The sequence below is a fragment of the Megalops cyprinoides genome, chromosome 17, assembly GCF_013368585.1.
Source record: "Megalops cyprinoides isolate fMegCyp1 chromosome 17, fMegCyp1.pri, whole genome shotgun sequence".
Taxonomy (NCBI): Eukaryota; Metazoa; Chordata; class Actinopteri; order Elopiformes; family Megalopidae; genus Megalops; species Megalops cyprinoides.
In genome coordinates, this window is record NC_050599.1 from 10,761,712 (window position 1) to 10,783,147 (window position 21,436).

General features: G+C 40.6%; 1 protein-coding gene across 1 annotated transcript; it reads left to right on the top strand.

The window, feature by feature from the left end:
- The first annotated feature begins 1,141 nt into the window (after positions 1 to 1,141).
- On the top strand, positions 1,142 to 16,398 carry LOC118792402 (hormonally up-regulated neu tumor-associated kinase). Its single transcript, XM_036550242.1, has 11 exons — positions 1,142 to 1,393; positions 3,588 to 3,880; positions 8,394 to 8,449; positions 10,377 to 10,515; positions 11,279 to 11,406; positions 13,201 to 13,336; positions 14,146 to 14,323; positions 14,796 to 14,876; positions 15,289 to 15,511; positions 15,614 to 15,922; positions 16,016 to 16,398. The coding sequence occupies exons 1-11, from the start codon at positions 1,142 to 1,144 to the stop codon at positions 16,396 to 16,398; spliced, it is 2,178 nt and encodes a 725-aa protein (XP_036406135.1).
- Positions 16,399 to 21,436: the final 5,038 nt, after the last annotated feature.

Here is a 21,436-nt window from a genome sequence, read left to right on the forward strand (position 1 = left end):
TGCACAGTAAAGGGACAGCATGTCAGTCACACCTGTGATTGGCACAAGCAATTAGGCGCACTATAAAGGCACAGTGTCTTTCAATCAAGCGCATCAAAGTTGCTATACTTAAGGATGCAGATCTGACCCCCTGGATGAAAGTAATTAAAATAGTTTGAATGTGTATCATAAACCATATTCCAGTTGTTCCACCTTCACTGTCTTTAGGAGTGGGATGCTTAACCCAGTCATACTCACCGCCCCCCCAACAATGATGTTCCCAGCAGCTGAAACAGATACACAAGATGACATCATGGCTATTCTGTGCCTGTGTACCTCCTGTTCTTGTTTCAGCTATGGTATGAATTCCATGTGTCGTGCCATGAGGACATTACAAGCCAGTCTGGACAACATTGTCTATTGAATGAATGAATAAATAAATGAATGAATAAATAAATAATCTTTCCAAATGGAAATGTACCAGACAGGATCTGGGGTGGTGGTGAATTTGCCAATATCTACACCATGAAAAAAAAATCAGTCTACTCTGTTAGTATAATGAATGCAGTTTTTTGCATTTTGTATAAAGTACACCTGCCTCTATTTGATTTTTTTTACTCTTTGTGATTATACCTGAAGCAAAGACAATTTACCACTGACTTGTTAGGTTCCAGTATTGATTCATCAATTTGCCTTTCATCAGGAACATGCTCCCCAGTACTTCTTTAGGAACGATGGGGCCCTGGGGGGAAGAGGTAAAACACCCATAATCAGCTTCTTAGGGCTAGCCTTGCCGGTTACTCAAGCCTGCTGTTGTTCTCAACGATGCAATGTGCTCCGGGGACAATTATGGTGTAGGGTGTCCTCAGCGTCTGCTGTCAGCCCCCGCAGGACACTTGAACTGACTGTGTATCAGGTTTGGTTAATTATCTACAGCTCGGTTCTGCTTCAGCACACCGGTTTGCCGGCGGAGGGAGATCATTGGTCCTGAGTCAGTCCCCCGGGGAGGGAGGAAGGGCCTGCACTCAGGAGCCCGAGCAAGAGTGCGCGCCTGTGCTGAGGTGACCCAGGCAGGCTGAACTGGTCTCTCCCGCACCGGCAGGAACCGCTGCCCCACCCCCCGCTCGCCCCGGGATATCCCGGAGCCGGTTGACTCACAGCGATGCCCGCTGCGGTTAAGGCAGCGCTGGAGGGCATCATCGGGGACAGCACGGAGCTGGAGAGGATGATTCCCGAATGGGATCGGGCCGAGAGGGACAGAGGGGCGCCCGCCTGCCTTGGCAAAGTGCCCCGGGACATGGTGAAGAACTTCTCCCACACCAAACGTGTCGGGAGCTACCTGGTTGGGAAAATGATCAACAAGGGCTCCTTCGCCAAAGTGATGGAGGGGCTGCACATCAGTACTGGTGAGAAGGTAAATATCAAAGCCCTCAGTTGTACAATTCTGAGTCTGCCATGTTGGGTTCCTTTATCGTGGTGAATTGGCTTCGTGAACATAATCTAATATAGGCAGTTATTTTGGGTTAAACATAAGACTAGCTGGATGGTTGGTTAGTTGCTCAGTGATGATGCTTTAAGAGTATTAGTAGTAAGTTGTATACTCAAGTTTATGATTACACTTTTTTTATTTATTTTTTTATTTTTGTAAATATGGTTAAATGAGACAGTATCCATGTTCAGTTAAAGTTGGCACTGAAATTTCAGCCACTTTGCAGTACTGTTATACTATTATACATAATTGTCACTAGGTATGGGGTATGGGGTAAGACCTACCAACTTTTAACTTGACAAATGGCTTGCCTTCCATCCCTGTATGTATATACTCAGTACATATTTGTAGGTCAGGAAAACACTATGAAGTCGTCATAAGGTTCTGTTATCCCATAGTTGTATTTACTGAGAAATATTGTAATTTTGAAAAGTGAATTATTTCTATTAAAACATTATGTAATTTAGTATAAGTACACTATTGATAAATTATATGATTATATAAGTGTAATTATGTGTACATACATGTATACCAAATAATTATCAAAGATAAAATTCTAAATTAATGGCTTCTTTTATTTTTGTGTGCAAAGATACTGTATTGGCTTTTGGCTCCCATTCCTTATTATAGCATTGTTAATGTCCAAATGGCCCAGCAAAACTATTTTACACCTGTATATCTACAACTGCTAGGCATTTCAGCTTTATTTAAACACATTGATGTTTAAGTTATAGACAATAAACTCTGATATTATTACTTTGAATACTTGTCATTAGTTAAGGTGATACACCTTTGCACAATACTCCAAAACAGTAGTTTTATCATTTTTGTAAACTTGTGTAATTGTATGCGTTTTTTTTTTTGTGGACTCCACTTGTATACTGTTGTAGACGTGACACATATCTGAAAAGAGTATCATGCTCAGGGATTCTTCAGTGAAACGTGTCTTAGCACCCATGCTGGGGTTAATTAGGAGCCTTGTAACCATATGCAAACTGAAGACCTATGGAAGAAAGGGCATTGATCACAGCAGCCACACCAACACTGGGATGGGGTCTTTAAGAAACGGCCATTAGATATTGGTCACAGACAATTCCTCTTCATTATTAAAACACCCCAACCCCACCCCCCACACCCCCTCCCCCCAGGTCTGTGTTTGTTAAAGGTAAACCAGCCCATCGAGGTGACAGTCCCTTTTAGAGGGTCACTGAGTTGCTTTCCGGTGCATTGTTGATGTCCCTGTGTAACCACGGTGATGGAGAAACGGCTAAGATGGGCCCTTTTTTTCCATCTTCATCTCAAAGCCAAGGGTCTTATTTGATTGACCCTTTCTGCTGGGGTTTGTTTCTTCTACTTCCTTCTGGCATGTGCACACATTTTTGTCTTTACGCGGCATATGAAAGGCCTGACACCTGAAAAGACGGACTATGTTTGACCACAGCGCACACGTAAAGGACAACTGCATGCTGCGTGTCGCTATAAACAGGTATTATTGTCCTGTATCCAGGACAACAGTGTATAGTACATCAATTGGAATGAGTCATCCGTAGTCTGTCACTCTCATTTTGGCACACTGGTAAAATGTCACTTGACCCCTGCGGCGTTAAAATATGCTGCATCATTTTGCATATTCTCTGCATCCACAATAGAAATGCAAGACATTCCCAAAATAAATACTGAAAGCTGAATATTGCTGACATAAATAGGGACAATTATATCTGACAGTATGTAATTGATAGTTATATTTGTTCTATCAATGCAAACAACTTAATTCAGTGAACCCTAATAGAATGTCACAATGAATCACATTATTCAAGAGTTTCTTGTAATGTTCATGATTATTATTATTATATTAGAAACCAGCACTGTTATTATTGTTGTAAAAGTGTTATTGCATTTCCGCTGATCTGAAGTGTGCTTATTACTGAATTTTTTCCCCCTCATGACACCTGAAAATACTTTCAAGTTTCAAACAGATACACAGATTTGGTGAAAATGGTGTGGTAAACCACTGTCCAAAGAGCACTTCAATAGCTACCCACAGCAGCACCCCATAGTGCCACAATAAACCTTCCAGCCCACAAAACCGATACTGTCTGGTGCTGCCTTTATGTGCCAGGTGGCTATCAAGGTGATCGACAAGAAGAAGGCGAAGCAGGACTCGTACGTGCTGAAGAACATGAAGAGGGAGCCCCGCATCCACCAGATGATCAAGCACCCCAACATCGTGCAACTGTACGAGACGCTGGAGACGGAGAACTCCTACTACATGGTGATGGAGCTGTGTCTGGGCGGAGACCTCATGGACCGCATCTGTGACAGGAAGCGCCTGGAGGAGAGGGAGGTGCGCAAGTACACCCGGCAGATCCTGTCCGCCGTGGAGCACCTGCACCGCCACGGCATCGTCCACAGGTAACCCGCCGCTGACATTAACACACAGACATGCTGTGGTAGAGAGCAAAGAAACACAGGCAGCAGTGTAGCATAATGGTTAGGACCAGGCCTTGTAACCGAAAGGTTGCTGGTTCGATTCCCCACTGGGGCACTGCTGCTGTACCCTCGGGCAAGATGCTTAACCCAGAATTGCCTCAGTAAATATCCAGCTGTATAAATGGATAACATTGGAAAAAAAAACTGTAACCTATGTAAGCCACTCTGGATAGGAGCATTTACCAAATGCCAATAATGTAATGTCATGTAATGTAAAAACACAAAGAAATGTTGTGGAAGACAGAAAAGGAGCACAAAGAAATGTTGTGGGAGACATGGAAAATAATGTAACATTTGCGATAATTCCTTACCGGAGAAACTGTAGTGCAGCCGGGGTGAATTTAGGCCCAATTTGTACTCTACATGCAATAAACGAGTAAATGAATGATTAATGTGAAGGATGTTGCACTTTGTCTTCCTGGTGCATTGTCACTAGTTAGAAATACTTTTTAAATGTTTTAGAAGTTTTAATTTCCTGATTCTTATGTGAAAAAACTGCTCTGCCAATACTGCAGTGAAGTAAGTAGGTGCTAAGCTGTTTAGTCCTCTGACATTACCAGCAAAAGTTTGTAATTTAAAATTCAGATTGCCAGTGAAAATTTTGCCAGCAGTGTGCTACAGTTACTGGGTTTCCTGTGGCCATTTTGATCACATCTCGTTTTTCAACACTTTACCCATAAACATTAAATTTGATGTTAGCTACTCCACTCCTTCTGTGAATTTATGTTGGTGTGACATTTCCTGACAGTGTAGCTTAAATGTCTGGGTATCACCTTTGTCCCCAAAACACGCAGCAGCAAACATCTCTCTAATGGTGAGAAATGGACAGCACAAAGTTGCACAAACCATTTTATAACAACTGCATGTCCATACCAATCCAGCTGAACTTTTAGAAATGCAAATGATTTAAAATTGTTTTCAGGCAATGCTGACAAAGAGAACACAATCTTAAATGAGCAGGTACAATCCTATCCACATTGCTGGATTTAAACGTTTTATGCAGGCAGAAGATTATAATGCCTATCCTAACTCCTAAAGGCAACTAGAGGACAACAAATCTCCACATGTAAGACTAAAAGACTAAAATATTACAGTGCTGGTATGGAACAGTAAAACTACATATGGATCAGTAAAAGTACATAACATACACACATACATATATACAGTGTCCAGTATCATGTTCCATGCTACAAGCTGTTCAGAAATTCCCAGATATTCATAATGAGCAGACACTGAACTGTGTCCATAGGTCATAGCAGATGTTAAAACTGTCTGAGAAAAGAAGGATGAAACTGATACCCATGTTTTACAATCATTTATGAGCATGACATTGCTGCTTTATAATCTATACATTCATGAATATCTATATAGCTTTACAGTGGCTGACATAGAATAATATGGCACCTGTTACGAACAAAATTGAAACCATGCTCTTGAAAATACGTGAAATATCTCTCACAATATCAGTGAACATAAAGCATTTCAGATGATTGCTGTGTAAACTTTTAACACCATGTTCAGGAAGGTGTTATGCATGGCTTAACATAGACTGTAACTATTTTCATAATGTTACTCATAACATTAATGAAGCCTGGGGACTTCTGGGACTCTGTAACCTGGAAATCTGAGAATTAGCTGTTTTTAATTATTAAGCAATTTTATTGTCTTCATCATATCATTAGCAAAAAAGGGTACACTTTACTGTGGCCTTACTGCTCTGTTGTTAAAGAAGTGAGTCTAATGAATTATGTAGTATGCCTTGTTACAAAAACACATTCAGGATGGAAATCCCTCAGCACTGATTGGGAACCTCACCCGTACCTATGTAACACATAAATAGTACTTGCATCTGTAATTACACAGGTATAAAGCTTATGTAATGCAATGTCTTACCATGATTTCTGCTGTGTGTCTGGAATACATATGTGAACAATATGAGTAACCTATGACATAATTTAACTGACATAATCTAATGAAGCATCTAATAATCAGCATCATGACAGTAATGGAATAATGTTATATATCATGTATCCTATTATGAACACAGAATAAGCTGGTTATAATATTTATTTATGCTTATCACAATGGTTATGATACATAATGTTGCACTTATTAAGGTGTTACGAATGGTACGTAAGAGTTACTGCAAGTAAAACTTAACTAAGTAGCAGAATAACAAAATGTATCAATATCCATGTATCAGACTTCTCTTTCACAACATTAAGGTGCAATGTGGTTATAATGTTGTAAGAACATAACACTAAACTGTGTGAACAACATTTACAGTGTAGGATTACATCAAAACATTGTGACAACTGTTGAAAATTCCACAAAAATCCCTTCTCACAACATGAGAAGGTGGCCAGAACATTGCAACACTATGAAATGTAAGGTTGTTACCTATTATTACCCTAATATTCAACAGGATTTTGTTCTATTGTGGTCATGTAATTCATCTTTTAGGCTGTGTTGCTGTTGGCTGTGTCATATATATAATCTAACACAATACTTTACACAGACCAATTAGACTTCAGTGTGATTTCAGTGTGTTAGACTTCAGTGTGGGAAAAATACACATTGCTGTAAATCTAACATATTTCATTTCATACAAATATGGTAAGATAATGATAATGGTAAGATAATGAGCAACTAACATCAATAATGAATAGCATATCTTAAATGAGAGAAACTGGTCATGGAAGAGTGAGGCTGAGCCGGAAATCATTTATTTGAACCAAACCAAAGAATTTCATCTCTACAGAAAAACACTCTGATTCATTCAGCTTAGTGAGGTGCTGATGCCTCCCATTTTCGGGTTCATGAAGCCCCACTGTCCCCTCACGAATTGTAACTCACATTTTCAGTAACAGTGAAACTACAAATACAAAATCTTCTTTTCTCTTAGGTATTGATTTGGGGAGGTCTCTGTTCCATAATTAGCAGTAAAGTCTCCTAGCCTGTTGGACTAAGGTCCAGCTAAACGACAGAGTCTCACCTTTAGAACTCCTTCAGCCCACTAAGTGTCTAAACCTCTCCAGCCATCCTTCAGCCTGAAGGCCCCACCCGACCAACCTGTATATGGTACTGGATAATATCTTTGTGACAATACCTCCAGTTAAATTATGAAGCAAAAAGGGACCTTTTTATTATAATAGCCTCCTCATAACGATACAGGTCATAAAACACTACTGTAGGGAAATTCGGTGCAGTTATTAATTTAAAAGGTTTCATTAGAATTTCCCCCTTCATCTACTTGGCTTGTTGAATCAACACACTTTTACAAACTTATCAAGTGTCCCCATCAACTTTTGTTCTGCCTTATGTTGAGTATGTGCAATAATGTCTGTAAAAAATAGAGACAAATTAAACTTATTGAGGCCTTGGGTTTTATGGGACATTTTCCATTTTAATTTTCATCAGAACTATTTATATATGTAAGAGTAGCCGGTGTGGTCGGAGCCCAGAGCTGAACTGCTATTCCAGGCACAGCGCAAGACCTCCGTGAGTGTGCCACACCGCCACTGCCTGTTCCAGAGTGGAGAGGGGGGGGTGGGCCTGCTTTGCCAAAAGACAGATGGCCACTGGAGCCCTCCACAGCTCAAAGCAATACCCCCCTTTTACTGGATTCTCTGCACAATGCGTATTCGCTCCACGGCCTGCCCAGTACATGACTATACTATACTATTCAATTCAGTTTTAGTCACAGAGTGAAAACAGGATAAACTGAAATGACTTACGTACTGCCCCCTTCAGGTCATTTTGATTATTTACACTTACATTTATTCATTTGGCAAATGCTTTTATTATCTTCTTTGCAATCCAGGATACAGGAATAAAACACAGTAATGCATTAAGGTTGTGGTGTAAGTTGCTCTTTTAGCTTGAAATACAGTATTTAGTGAAGGTTGTGTTGATGGATTTAACTTGAACAGCATCTTGCATTTTGTAGTCCATTAATCTGTCCATCTACCCAGTGAGCTGGTGAATACATCCAGCATTTATAAATCCTTATTCCAGAAGTTCATGGCAAATTAACTTGAGTAAAATGTTAGAGATATTCCAGCATGTAGGAAAGGCCCTCTCCACTATAGTTCAGGACAAGACTATGCAATATACTTACCAACTTATTCACTTAACAGAAGTCTTCATGATTTACTGTAGAAACTTGCTGTGCTTATGACCAACGTCATGCAATGTTCATGAAACATCCATGAATGCTATTGGTCTCGGGTGCTTCAGGAGTAAACTGTCTTCTCCTAATGATCATTTCAGAGAAGATAACAGAATGTTCTAATTTTGTATCATACAGAAATGTTGACTTCATTAAATATTTCATATCCACTATTATTTATTTCAGACAATTCTAAGTCTGCATCAATAACAATAGAATGAATTAAATAAGTGAGTATTTTGTCTTTTTTGTGTTTGTTTGTAGGGATTTAAAAATTGAAAACTTCCTCTTGGATGAATACAACAATATCAAGATTGTTGGTAGGTATTATTAGGTTATTTTTCTATTTTTAAAACCCTGCTTTGTTTGTAGATATTGGTCATATACAGTGGATCAAGTACAGCTTCCAAAAACCTGCTTATTGCATACTTTGTCTACTTTGTGTTCCAAGAGTTCCAAAAGCAGAGGGTAAGGATGGCATTGCACGGTTCAGGCGAAGCAATTTTTCCTCAATCATTCAGAAAGGTGTTCTAAAAATACTGCACTAATCCTGTCATGCCCTTATTTTCTGCAATGGTATGTGAGATGTTGCTAACGAGGCAAACAGATTTGCAGACTTTTCAGTTTCGCTGGCGAATGGAGCACGGTGTAATAAGTGTGTACGGAGCCCTAAAATTGGGGAGTTTCCACAGCGCCGAGATCATGTGGTTTCGTTCCTCACTCTACGTGATCCCACAGATCAGCCTCTCGGGATGACATCATCCCCAACCAACGGGACTCCAGAAAAAAAAAATGAAAGCACTGAGATCTGACCCTCTTCTACTCGTGTATCTACAAAAGCAGTCTCCCTTTAAAAAAAGAGAGAGAGAGAAATAAAATTGTTTCTGAAAGTGGTGAAAGATCTTCTGGCTTGATCCGTTAATGGCCCGTCACGAGGCACGAACGCTGCTGTTATTCTTCGGAGGGCAACCTGGGGCATCAGTGAGTCTAGCCACGCGGATCTGCAAAGCACGCAAACCACCAGGGATCTTTGTGTTCTTCAGAGACCTGTCACCATGGAGATACTTCTGGGCATGTCATCACTAATGCATGACATGTTCTTTTTATTCTATGAATAAAAAAAAAAATAAATAAATAAATAAAACAGCTTGAAGAATGGAATTGAGCCCATGCCCATTAGTATAGGAGGGAGAAATGAGGCCACTGGAAAATCCATGGTTAGTGGACAGGCCTCCCTTGTGTTCTGCTATGGACATTAAATAACTTCACGGAAAGATCTGGCTCAGAGGGCTGCGCTGCGACCGTCAAGTATGACAGTGTGGTCAAAAGGCTTGCTGTCTTTGGTGAAGGTTTGTTATCATGCGAAGTTTAAACAGTCCGCTAGGTATCCACATTTAAGATATCTGTTGGTTTTTATTGGCGTGGATGTAAATTGGGAATGCGTTCCAAAGGATTAGGCTTCGTTAAATCCATTTTGGCACATTGTTTCTCCGGTTCATTTCCATCGATGTATGCGAGTTTTCACTCTTCACATCCCTCATTAAGATTCCTGTTTTATGTCTTGACCACCAAAAATGTACTTACACGCTGAAGAGATGTGACTGAAACCTATGGTTTAATCTAAAAGAACCTTTTGCCCCATGAGACCAAAGTAAACACATTGCATTTTCTCTGTGCATTTCTCTGGGAGACACTGAGAGCACAACAAATAATGTTTTAAGAGCTTAAACAAAACACCTTACAGAACATTAATGGATGCTCTTTAAAAAATTATCCATAGAGATTCTCGATTAACTTAAAAAATTATCTTTCAACATGTACATCTCACTGCAGAATGCATTTTAGGTTTTCTGGAAAAAGTGCTTAACTCTTCAACTGGGATTTGTTTTTATCATACACCAAGTCAATCTCAATTTAGGTACTGACAGGTATGGTGCACACCTTTCTGTGAACTTGTTCTCAGCTGTCTCAACTCCCCCTTTAACTCTTTATAGTGGGGTGACTAATGACTGAACTAAAAACACTGCAGTAGCCCCTGCCATGCTGATGGATGAATGCTTGATATGTCCTGCCAAGCGCTTTTCGTAGGTTTCATTGTCTCATAGCACCACTCCAGTCAAACCGTTGCCGTGTAGCGTCTGGTGGCTGACGTGAACTTCCCGGCCACGAAAAGAAGACAGCAGCAAGCGAACACGTTTCACCCTGTGTGCCACTCGAGCAGTGTAAATGTTGGCGTTTCCGTTGCAGACTTTGGCCTGAGCAACACCCTGAAGGCCGAGGCCCTGTCCCAGGACCTGCTCAACACGCAGTGCGGCAGCCCGGCATACGCCGCGCCTGAGCTCCTGGCACACAAGAAGTACGGGCCCAAGGTGGACGTGTGGTCAGTGTAAGTCGCTGACGCGGCACTAACGACAGGAAGCTTCCCCAGAGTTGAAAACGCGCCTCTGTCAGTAACGCGTGTTTGTGGCCAATAGCGGCGGTCGCGGGGAATCCGAGGCAGGCACCTCACTGTTTTCCTATTTTCGTCTCTCACTTCCAAACATTTTTTTTTTTTAATGGATGGCTTTCCTGGAGATGGAAAGTTTAGCCGTTTGCTTTAATGAAATGTGGATTGGATTTCCGCTCCACATTTTTGAAGGTTTACACTCCGGTTAATGCTGTGGTTCTGTTGGACAGTTCGCCCCGGGGCCTTCATAGGCTGGCTCCAATAACATTTCCAGGAGTTAATCATTAATGTTGCCTGGCGATTGAGAACACAATTAGGTAATAAAGAAGTAAACATTTTTTAAACATCTCAAACTCTGACATCTCATAAACCCTGGATGTTGACTTGTCTAAAGACAGCAGCCAAGTGATTGAATAATGATAATAAATAATGGTGACATAAGTGTACTGGGTTTCCAATAATTACTTGCCCGGTATTAAAATTTGGCAGACAGAGCATTCATCTGTAGTATGTTTAACATTAGCCTCACCGAAGTTTTATGTTAACATCCCCTCTTATTTTTGTCATAAGTGCATTTCATAATGTATATTTGAATTCATTATATAGCATGGTATGTGCATGTATATACAATTATACATTTGAAAGTGGAGAAGCTAAATCTATGTTGTGCATGTGCTAATGTACATCGTTTCATTGCCTGCAGGGGGGTGAGCATGTTTGCCATGCTAACAGGCACCTTGCCCTTCACCGTTGAGCCCTTCAACATCAAACAGCTGCACCAAAAAATGGTCAATGGCGAAATCAGCGCCATCCCCTCTGACATCAGCAAAGGTACAGTGATTTCCCATGAACCCTTCTCCTCATATGTGACACAGGGGAGTTTTGGTGTCAGTTCCCCTAAAGTGTCACACTGCGTGCTTTGTGCTATGGGTCCTTAACTCGGATTAAGGGGGACAGATGGCAGTCATGTGGCACTAAGTCATTTTCCCACCCCTAATCCATGTTGTGATATCAAATTTTCCATAAATAATAGAGTTTGTTCCTTCTTTGGAGACATCTGTGCAGATTTCTTGTTCATTTGGACTAAAATGTGAATAACTTGAGACACATTTTTAACCCTTTTGAAATAAATCCACACGGGCATCACCGAGTAGGTGGTTTTACCCACTTAAGAAATTTTAATGTGCAGTTATAAGTATTTTGCTGGTACTTTAGTAGTTTGCTCCATATGAATGCCTTACAATATTTGAGATATAAACATGTGTGTTTTCTTATATTTTTGTAATGCCCACATTTCAATTAGATTTTTATAAAATCATTTGGAAATGTGTATCACCACATATGATTATTGTGGTATGAATTGTTACAGTTATTACTTATATTCCAGTACAACACAGAGAGACAGAGAGAGAAAGAGAAGCTGGGTGTAAAAAGATATCCAAATCGTTACTGGTGAGACTTCAGCAGGCCTTGTGTATTGGCTGCTATTCTTAGAGCAAGGTGCATGAGTTCATATTTCCCGATGGCTTGGTTTACAATGTGGAAAAGGCCAATGTCATGTCAACAAAGGGAGATGAGATTTTTATTAAATGTGCAGGAAAAAAGAAATCAATATGCAGAGAATTAAAGACAACCGTATCAATAGTTGATTATTGGCTGGAACATGCTTGATTCTTTGCAGATGATTTTAAACATTTCCTGAAACAATACAGGGAGAGGCAGCTGTTTAACAGTAAACTAAGATCATTCCAGAAAAGTTCATTTTATGACAGAGTTCAATTAAATAAATGGGTAAATTTGTACTGCGGGCTGACACCCTCTCTATCACGGTCAGACCGTGACTGAAGGTGAATTGAGACTAGTCAGACTCAGTCAACATGATACCTCAGTTGGCCCGGTACCATTTTGATCACTGATTGACCTGGCTTTGGTCCCTCATTTCTTAATTGATTTCTTTGAAATCAGATTTCTTCGTGTCTGTCTTCCATTGCAATATATCTACGGTATATCAAAAAGTATTGGAATTTCAGACTACAGGTGTGTGAGCTGATGGGAGTCTTATTACTGTTGAGTTTTTTTTTTTCTCTCCCATTACTGTGAAGGACGTTTTGGTAGGAATCCAACTTACAGAGAGGGCAGGAGCTGAAACTGTTCAAACAGGTGGTGCTTTTGGAACTTTTGCCAAATGTACTCCCTGGTACGGTGCCTTTGCATGGTGGGCTGTTCAAACTTGGGAGCCCCAAAAACATGCCAGACGAACAAAGAATTTAGCAAGATACAAGGATAGCGAAACCGCAAAAGGGAAAAGGAAGTGACTAAATTATGCCCCGTGAGGATTTTAAAATTAAAACTCATAGCTTAAGGAAACCAGCTAATGTCAACACAAAGCTCTGCTGACTTCCGCACCCTCACCTAGATGGAATATTTGCTTGAGATATTGTTCGCTGCATTCCATAAGTGAACGCACAGGGTTTTGATGTGTGCTGCCGGGTCTGGAAGGTGTCCAGTTGCTTTTGTGTGACACGATATAACACGCTGCGACATAGATCCTTCCCAAAGAGATCAGTTGGGTGTCAGTAATTCCCCCCCCCCCCTCCCCCCTCCCCCCTGCCCTGTTTTCCATAGCGGCCATTCAGTTCGTGCTGTCCCTTCTGGAGCCAGACCCGGCCAAGCGGCCCAGCATTAAAGAGGCCATGGAGGAAAAATGGTTGAACGAGGGCTACGTCAAGAGACCGCTCAATTCGGTTTTCTACAAAAACAGGTATCAGCTATGATGGTTTAAAAATGTGGCGAGGGGCGAGGAACGGCCTGTGGAAAAACGACATGCATAATGTGTGTTTTTAATGGTTTTGGCAGAATATTACACGAAACTCTAGAATCCTGTATGGCTCACTCGCTGGCCTGTCCTATTATTTTTACTACCGGCCCACATCCACAGCTATTCTGAGCCCCAGGGCTCCGGCTTTATCTCCCTATCTCTGGCTCCCTCGGCCGTGACAGAATGGCACGGGGCATTCCTGAGTGACAGGGAACTCCGGCCCAGCCCAGAGGACCTTGTTGTGGGCACCTTCGGGATTGATTTTCAGCCATAAAGAGTGTGGGGAAGGGAGCCTTTTCCTGTGTTGTATTATTACCCTTGTAAAAGTCTGCTATGGTGAATTTGAACTGTAATTTCTACCACGGTTTTTATTCATGCTTTCCATATGTGTCCACTGAACCCTGCAAGCGTACGGTTTCGCAGGCGAAAATCACGCTTGGTGCAGAGCAGTGCTATCAGCACCTTTTACGAACTCTCCTGAAAGACATCAGCAGTGTAGCTACTCTCATATAAACACTCACACATGCTCAGTGTTTGCTCTTACTGAACTGAAATAAATTCTTTTTTAGATCACCAACAAGAAAAGGTTGCTTTTTTTAAAAAAAAAATCTTCCAGAAGGATGGACAGAAGGATGTGAAGGGTGGATTATTTTTAATGGCTATCACACATTGTGTAGAAAGTGCTGGATGGATATAAAACAAATGGAAAATACAGCACAAAGCAGAACCTAATTTGATGATTTTATTTCCAGACTTCGGCCAGATGAACTGAACTCGGCCGTGCTGAACTACATGACCGAGTCTCTGGGTTACGGTCTCTCTGATGTCATTCACACGCTGATCAATAACCGACCCTCCGCCATCATGGCCGCCTACTGCCTGTTAGTGAAGAAACTGGCCAGGCACCAAAAAGGAGTCAAAGCCATCAAGGTACACTGTCTGAGAGATATAACGATGAAAACTGAGTTGAAGCATTAGTGACAGCCTTTTGGAATATTTTTTTACCACGGAGAGTCAGTAACTGAGAGGCGGACAAATTGAAAGTGGGGGTGTATAGTAGAGAAGAATTTCATTCTTCATGATGAGAGAGCAAGGCATTTGGGACCTCAAAATGGATGGCTTTATCATTGGCTGTTATTTGAACCAATTGTAATATAAAGCAAAGTCTTTTGATTGAACATTGGCTGAATGTTCTGTAAGTTGTAGGTTTCTCTAGATAAGCGCATCTGCAAAATGAATAAATGAAATGAAAAGATTCATACCGCTCAGTGATTGACAGAACATGGGTGCACCATTCATTATAGGGCTCACTTCCAACACAAGTAATTGCAAGGTTTGTTTCACTTTCTCAAATTCTCATTTTCACCTCATAGATACCTAACCACACATGTTACTTTCACAGAAACTAGAGAACAGTGACTGGAATCTCCCTAACAAAACTTGGAAGGAAAAGGCCAAAACAGGGCAAAAAGTCCAGCCACAGGTACAAGCTCATGCCTTTGTATTCGATCTTGATCTTGAAAATATGTGGGCAGATTTTAAAAGTATCTTATGTTCATGAGATTTAATAATAATTAATGAACTCCTGTTCCTTTGTCATTTGATGTTGATAAAGCAACATGCTTTTTAGTGTTTTTTTTTATATTAAAAAAATATATAAGTATTTTTTGTTTATCAATATTTGTATTACCATGACTTTTTACTTTACATGGCTAATACCTACAAGGCTTATTCATATCCAGACTGGTTTTTGAATCATTTGTACCTGGGAATACAGGTGTTTTTGCATTTGCTTGTTGATTGATTTGTTTGCATTGTCCTAGTATAATCTGAAATCTCATCTCAGAGATGTTGCAGAAATATAATCCGAATGTGCTGCTTGGCGTTGCTTTCAGAAGGAGGTGAATGTGGAGAGGAACACAAGGCAGTCCAGTAAGCCCCTACCGAACCAGTGTCATGATACAGAGTCTGAGGGCAGCAAAAAGAAGGCAGATGACACACTGAAGGAAAACAATGAGACCTCCCCGTCTTCAGCTCCTCTGTCAGAGGATGCTATTACAGATGATGAGATTGCTCATGAGATCACTCTGGATAATAAGGAGGGGCTCTTTCCCGAAGGTAACGCTGCTCTACCTTTTGTCCCTTTAAGAATACCTCTGTCTGAAATGTCACCACATTCGTTAATTCTGCATTTGATGGTGCCACTCCCGCCCCTTTCAGTTTCCACGTTTGCGGAGAGGGAGCTGGTCCATATTTCGCCTCCGAAGTGCTCCTGCAGGGAGGCCTCCTGCTCAAAGCTGTGCGAGTCGGCTCCCTGTGACATACCGGCAAACGCTGAGCTGAGCAAGGAGGTGGGAGTCGCCACGAGAGTGCAGAAACCGCACGAGCTGAGGCCCACGCACTCGGAGAACTCCCCAGTGGAGCAGGCGAACTACCACGCAGAGGACAAACTGGAAAAGCTCCAGACGTTCTACTCAGACAAAGGTGTCTCTCCCAGGACGCACCTAGACAATAGGGGCCACAGCCGGAGTCCTGCGGCTCAGCAGGAGACTCGCTTTAAAGACCTCCTGCAAGCCATGGACGAGAAGCCAGCCGCCCTGGCCTGGCGCTACCAGGAGAAAGAGGGACGTCACCTCGCCACCATTGAGTCGGCACAGACATCACCGCTGCCAAAGCTGAGGCACACGGCGCTGAAGGACAACATCTCCAGAAAGATCACGTGGGTGGGCATGACGAGGCACAGCACCAGCGGCTCGCCTTTCTTGGTGAACGGCTCGAGGCCCCCTGTGTTCCCCCCCTCGCGGCAACAGACTCTCGTTATCAAGAGCCTGCGTCACTCCAAAGAGAGGGGCCGCAACGCCGCCGGGAGCAACGCGGCCAAGCGCAACTCCATCCAGCTGAGAAACTCCCACAGGGTGGCAGACCTGAACCTGCCCATGCTCTCCCCCGCCTTCCCGTCAAAGACAGACAAGAAGTCAGAGCTCTTCAGGATGGATTTTGGATGAAGGAAGCACTAAAGTGTGCAATGAATGAATGTGGCATTGCAAGAACTTTTACTGAAAGGGTACTGCAAGCCCCTTCTCTCCCTACCCCGTTCTAATATATGGCATAACACACTGGCTATATGCTATATAGATGAAAGAAGAGCTTTCATCTATATAGCATCCTAGTGATATTCTATTTTGTTTGACCAATAGATAATTTGGTCTGTTTTCTTTTTTCAGTGATGGCAGTGCCATTATCCTAATATCAATCTGTCCCTTTGACAAAAGGCAAAAAAGTGTCACTGACACTTTGGCAAACTATGGAATAGCTGTCAATACCTGAAACAGATCAGTCAGATCAGGTGGATTTAAATGAAAAAAAAAATCTATGAAAACATGTTACGTCCCATTACATGTTTTGAATTCAATTAATTCCTTCATTCACAGTATAATAATGATGATTATTTTAAAAATTGATATTGATATTACACATGAATGCATACATTCTTCTGCAGCAATCAGGCCTGCCAGGCGTTAGTACACATGGGAGCAATACATTCTAAGTCTTATTGGGGATATTTTAGCGATGTGGTAATGCTGTTGCTTTGTGTTACAGGACCCATCGTTTCGTTCCTTCCCTAGCGAGCCCTAGCGGGCTAGTCCCCACCCCTCTCCACCCCCTAGTAATCCCTCCCCCCAACTCGCTCTCTATTTCACTTTTACCAGCACTGACATCCCTTGAGGAATGACAGCCGGCGAGAAGTCATTATGAAGAAGAATTTATCCAGTGTGCCAAAGCAGAGGGAGATTTCATGGTTACAGAAACCATGGCAGGTGATTGCAGGTCTTGGACACGGTGTACTTGTAACATGACTGCATATGTATTTTGATGGGAGCCATCCATCATACAGATGGTGCAGCATTTTTTGCCATGCGACCTGAACTATTTGATAGGAATGAGGAGTGGAATGGTTCTCTCTGTCCATCCTACAACCAGAAGGTATCCAGGCTTCTGGGAGCCTCATCAGGATTTTTTTTTCTACTTTTTATGGTGACAGAATTCATGTGCTGTATTTAAAAAGAAACACATGATGTATATTGTATTAGAGTGATGTCTATGTAGGAATTATAAGGTGTGATTTTTATACATCAACATAAAGTATACTTTTTTATGTACTGCATTGTAATAAATAGTAAAACAGCAAAAACCTGTTGGATGTTGTTGATTCATTGGATTAGTATGTCACTCGTTTTGTTAAAGTTGGTGCATACTGCCTTTGAAAACAATAATGGCATGGTGTTGCCTATTGGTCCAAAGTCACATGATCAGGCTTCTCCCAAGGCTGTATCGTGAAGTAATCCTCCTCTTTACATCACTGCATCAGACTGTGAATGTGTTATAAATAGTATGTACCTCCAAACATTTTAAGCTTTGTGTTTTAAATGTTGACATGGTAACACATTTATGTAAGAAAACCTACATACTAAAAAATAGACTTACTATAAAATAGAAGAAAGTAAAACGTATTTATACCTATTAAAACTGATTAAGTAGTAAATGGGTAAAACCCTCTCAATTTTTACATGTGTGATCATTTAGAAAACATTTTTTTAAGTGTACCTCATATGTTCAGATTGTATGGTTTAAATTAATATCCGATGTTAACACTGACAGTACTATTAGGGACTAAGAAGGGTTTTAATCCCTTACTGACAAAAGCGGTATATCAACAAAGTCAAAATCATATTACCAACTAACAGCTTACTGTCTGTTTGATAACTGGTTCAAAAGGTCATTCCTAATAAATGGTAACATATTGATAAAATGTAAACTGATAAAAAAAAAAATAATAGCTGTAAAGCAAACCACTGAACTTTCTGTATGAGTACAGCACTAGATGACCCGTAAGATCAGGTGCCCAAAGTGAAGCAAGCTTTTATGTATTAATCCAGGGCTGGAGTCTGCTTATGTAAATGTTTTGTTTCTCAAAACAGGGCCCTACAGTACATGGCTGTGAATAATTGATGTGTAAAGGAATCTTTTTAGGCTCTGGACTGGGTCTGAATAATTGAAGGCTTGTTGTGGCACCAGATATCCTTTTCAATGGCACTGTCTCTGCTGTGTGAAATGGTGAAGAGAGATTGAAATGATTGAAGCGTTGCTCCTCTGCTCACGTTACTGCTTGCGATTGCTGAAACAGCGCATCGGTCTTCAAAAACAAAGCTCCAAGCGCGTCTCGTAAAAAGATGCGAACTTTCTGCCAACTGGCTTTTATGAGATGTGTATATTTATGAGTATACTTTCCGCTTGTTGGATCACGGGTCAAAACAGTGAGGGCAGTTATGAAAAATCATTACTAATCTGGGGTAGAAACTTTCAATGAATAATGTATTACTTGGGAATTAACCTTTTATTCAACTTAACAAGCACACTTATCTTTTGGGCCCTACATCAACACTGATCAGTTACACACTGATCACAATATTCAGCATACAGAATTGACCTGTGTGCTAGATGTTATTTTTCAATTATGGCTGTACATATTATCTACCTGGTATTCTGTCCTAAAAATTGCCTGTACATTTTAAATTTCCTGTTTTTTTCCACAGTGAAACAAAAAGATTGAAATTGATTTTTGTTGTTGCGGAAATCCACCAAAACATACATACACTATAATCCTGTCAAATATTTCCACAGTAACTCACAACTCAATCAAGGTCTTGCAGTTGTGCACAGCAAAATCGTACTTCCACTCATCACACTAGTGAGTCACCATGTTGACTACACTTTGCAAACGGTTGCAGGCAGTCATGCATTCCACATGCTATGCAGTTGAATTTGCTCAGCCTGCACCAGTCACGGTTTTTATCGTTCAAACACTCTTTTGTTGATATATTTTCAAGTAAAAGCATTATTCATGCAAGCTAACAGTCCCTCCTTTTGTGAATTTCAGATTTATTGCGTAGATCTTCACCAAGCTTTCAGATCAGCCCAGGAATAAATCTGTGGCTTGATGGACTGCATCCCTAATGAAGTAATAAACTGCTTTCACAACTGTGTCACTGTCAGTGATGAGTGTGCAAGTTCCCCCATTTCTTTATTACACTATTTGAGTAATATCCCTTAAAAATAATGCCCTTTGTTATTAAACGCTTTAGAGTCTGGTAGGATTTGTTTTCCAAAGGTATTGTGTCATGTCTCCTCCTTGAAGGACTACAGTAATTTTCTAGAATAATTTCTAAGGAAGGGTGGTTGACACCATTTTCAAAACTCAGAAAAACTTAAGAGTAGTTATGAGAAATATTTGGGTTTTTTACAAACTGTGGGAAGGTGCCTTTATAGGTACCAGAGCTTCTCATGTCCTGATAACACCAGTTAGGTGGAGGTTATTACTCTATCTAGACAAATGTGGTGCTAAACTTTTGAGGCTTTGTCTAATTGAGCCATAAAACATTATAAACTCTAATGAAAAATGACCCATCAGCCTTTGGACAATCATTAACAAGACTGCTGTTGGGGGTGTGTGGTCAAAAGTAGGACAAACCCCATTGCCACCCCTACCTAAAAGGAGCAATAGTTGCTCACTTGGGAGTGCTTATATCAAGAATGAATCATTTTACATTGAGTGTGTTGAGAAATTTCCTGCAGATAGATTATGCCTCTCACTGCACAGCAAAAGAAAAAAAAAACGAACAGTAAGTTTTTCCTTAATTTTAAACAGCAAACGTAGGTAATTCAAGTAAGTAAGTCACCCTTCTCTTTTTGTGTATAACTTCATGATTTCAGCAGTTAATGCAAATGTTTAGGGAGAAACGCATAAAGGTGAGATCTGCATATTAAATGTGTTATTCAATGTCGAGGATAAGGCACTAAATCTAGGCCCAAGTTTCAAGCTACAAAATTGCAGTTTCATTTGCTGCACCTCTGCCCAAAAATGTGTTTCAGCAGTAAGCCACACCTTACATCTACTCATTTTAAGACATGTAGAAATATTAATTATATGTATTTTAGGAATATCCATCTGCAAAAGGCTGAAATGTTATTTTTATTAACGTGAGCTATTCCCACTCGGGTTTCCACATTACTTGCTAAAAAAACATATAATTATACATATTATTTTTGTTCGCTGGAAAGGGAAGCACTCTATTTCATAACGTTTTTCTTTGAATAAATGAACATTTTTAACCACGTCCTCCAAGGAAAATCCAAAAAGAGTGAACAGAGAGCTGACAGACAGAGGTTACAGAGGTTAAAAAAAAACAATACCTACATTTATTCACTATAGCGAAATTCACTGAGTGAGCATTTACCTGTTCACTTTCTGCATAGCTTGCCTTTCTGTGTCAATGTAGTGGCACACATGGTCTATGGCCATCTTGTAATCTTACGAGTTATCCACCCAACAACTGGGTGAAAGATTAAATGTGACATTGCTGTTAGTGTCCAATCAAAGCTGTGCCGGAGCTAAACTGTAAACAATTAGAGTGATAAGATGCATCCCAGGCCAAATTTATCGAGTGAGTCAGCACCATTACCGGGCGCTGAAACATGTCCTCACTTGCCTGGTATTGAAGAAATGTTCTTCCTGAGAACCTGCAACATTCTCTAAGAACACATCTGCTTAAATATTAATCACACATATTCCAGAATATTTAACTGGCTATGTGTGGGGCCACATGGTGTGACAGTATGCTTCATGTATCAGAGAGCATTCCAGTAATGGAGTAGACTGAACAAATCAAGTATTATGTTGATATGATGCACAGTTTTCCTTATTTTGCAATTTTGCAGTTTTACATCATCATACCCTGAATTAACAGGTTATTTATTTATATTTATATTTAGTTATTTAAACAAATGTGCTGGCAATATTAGCTACTGATTTTCTTTAAGTAATGAAGTAAGTAATGATTTTCTTTAAGTAATCATTTGAATTACACAGCTCTCCTGTGGTCCTTACTTTTTGGGTCTCTCCAACATATCTTCTCAATTTTCATCACAACAACTTGGGAATTAATGAGAAAGAAGGAAGTTCTTTGTTCTCCTCTGGGATAATGA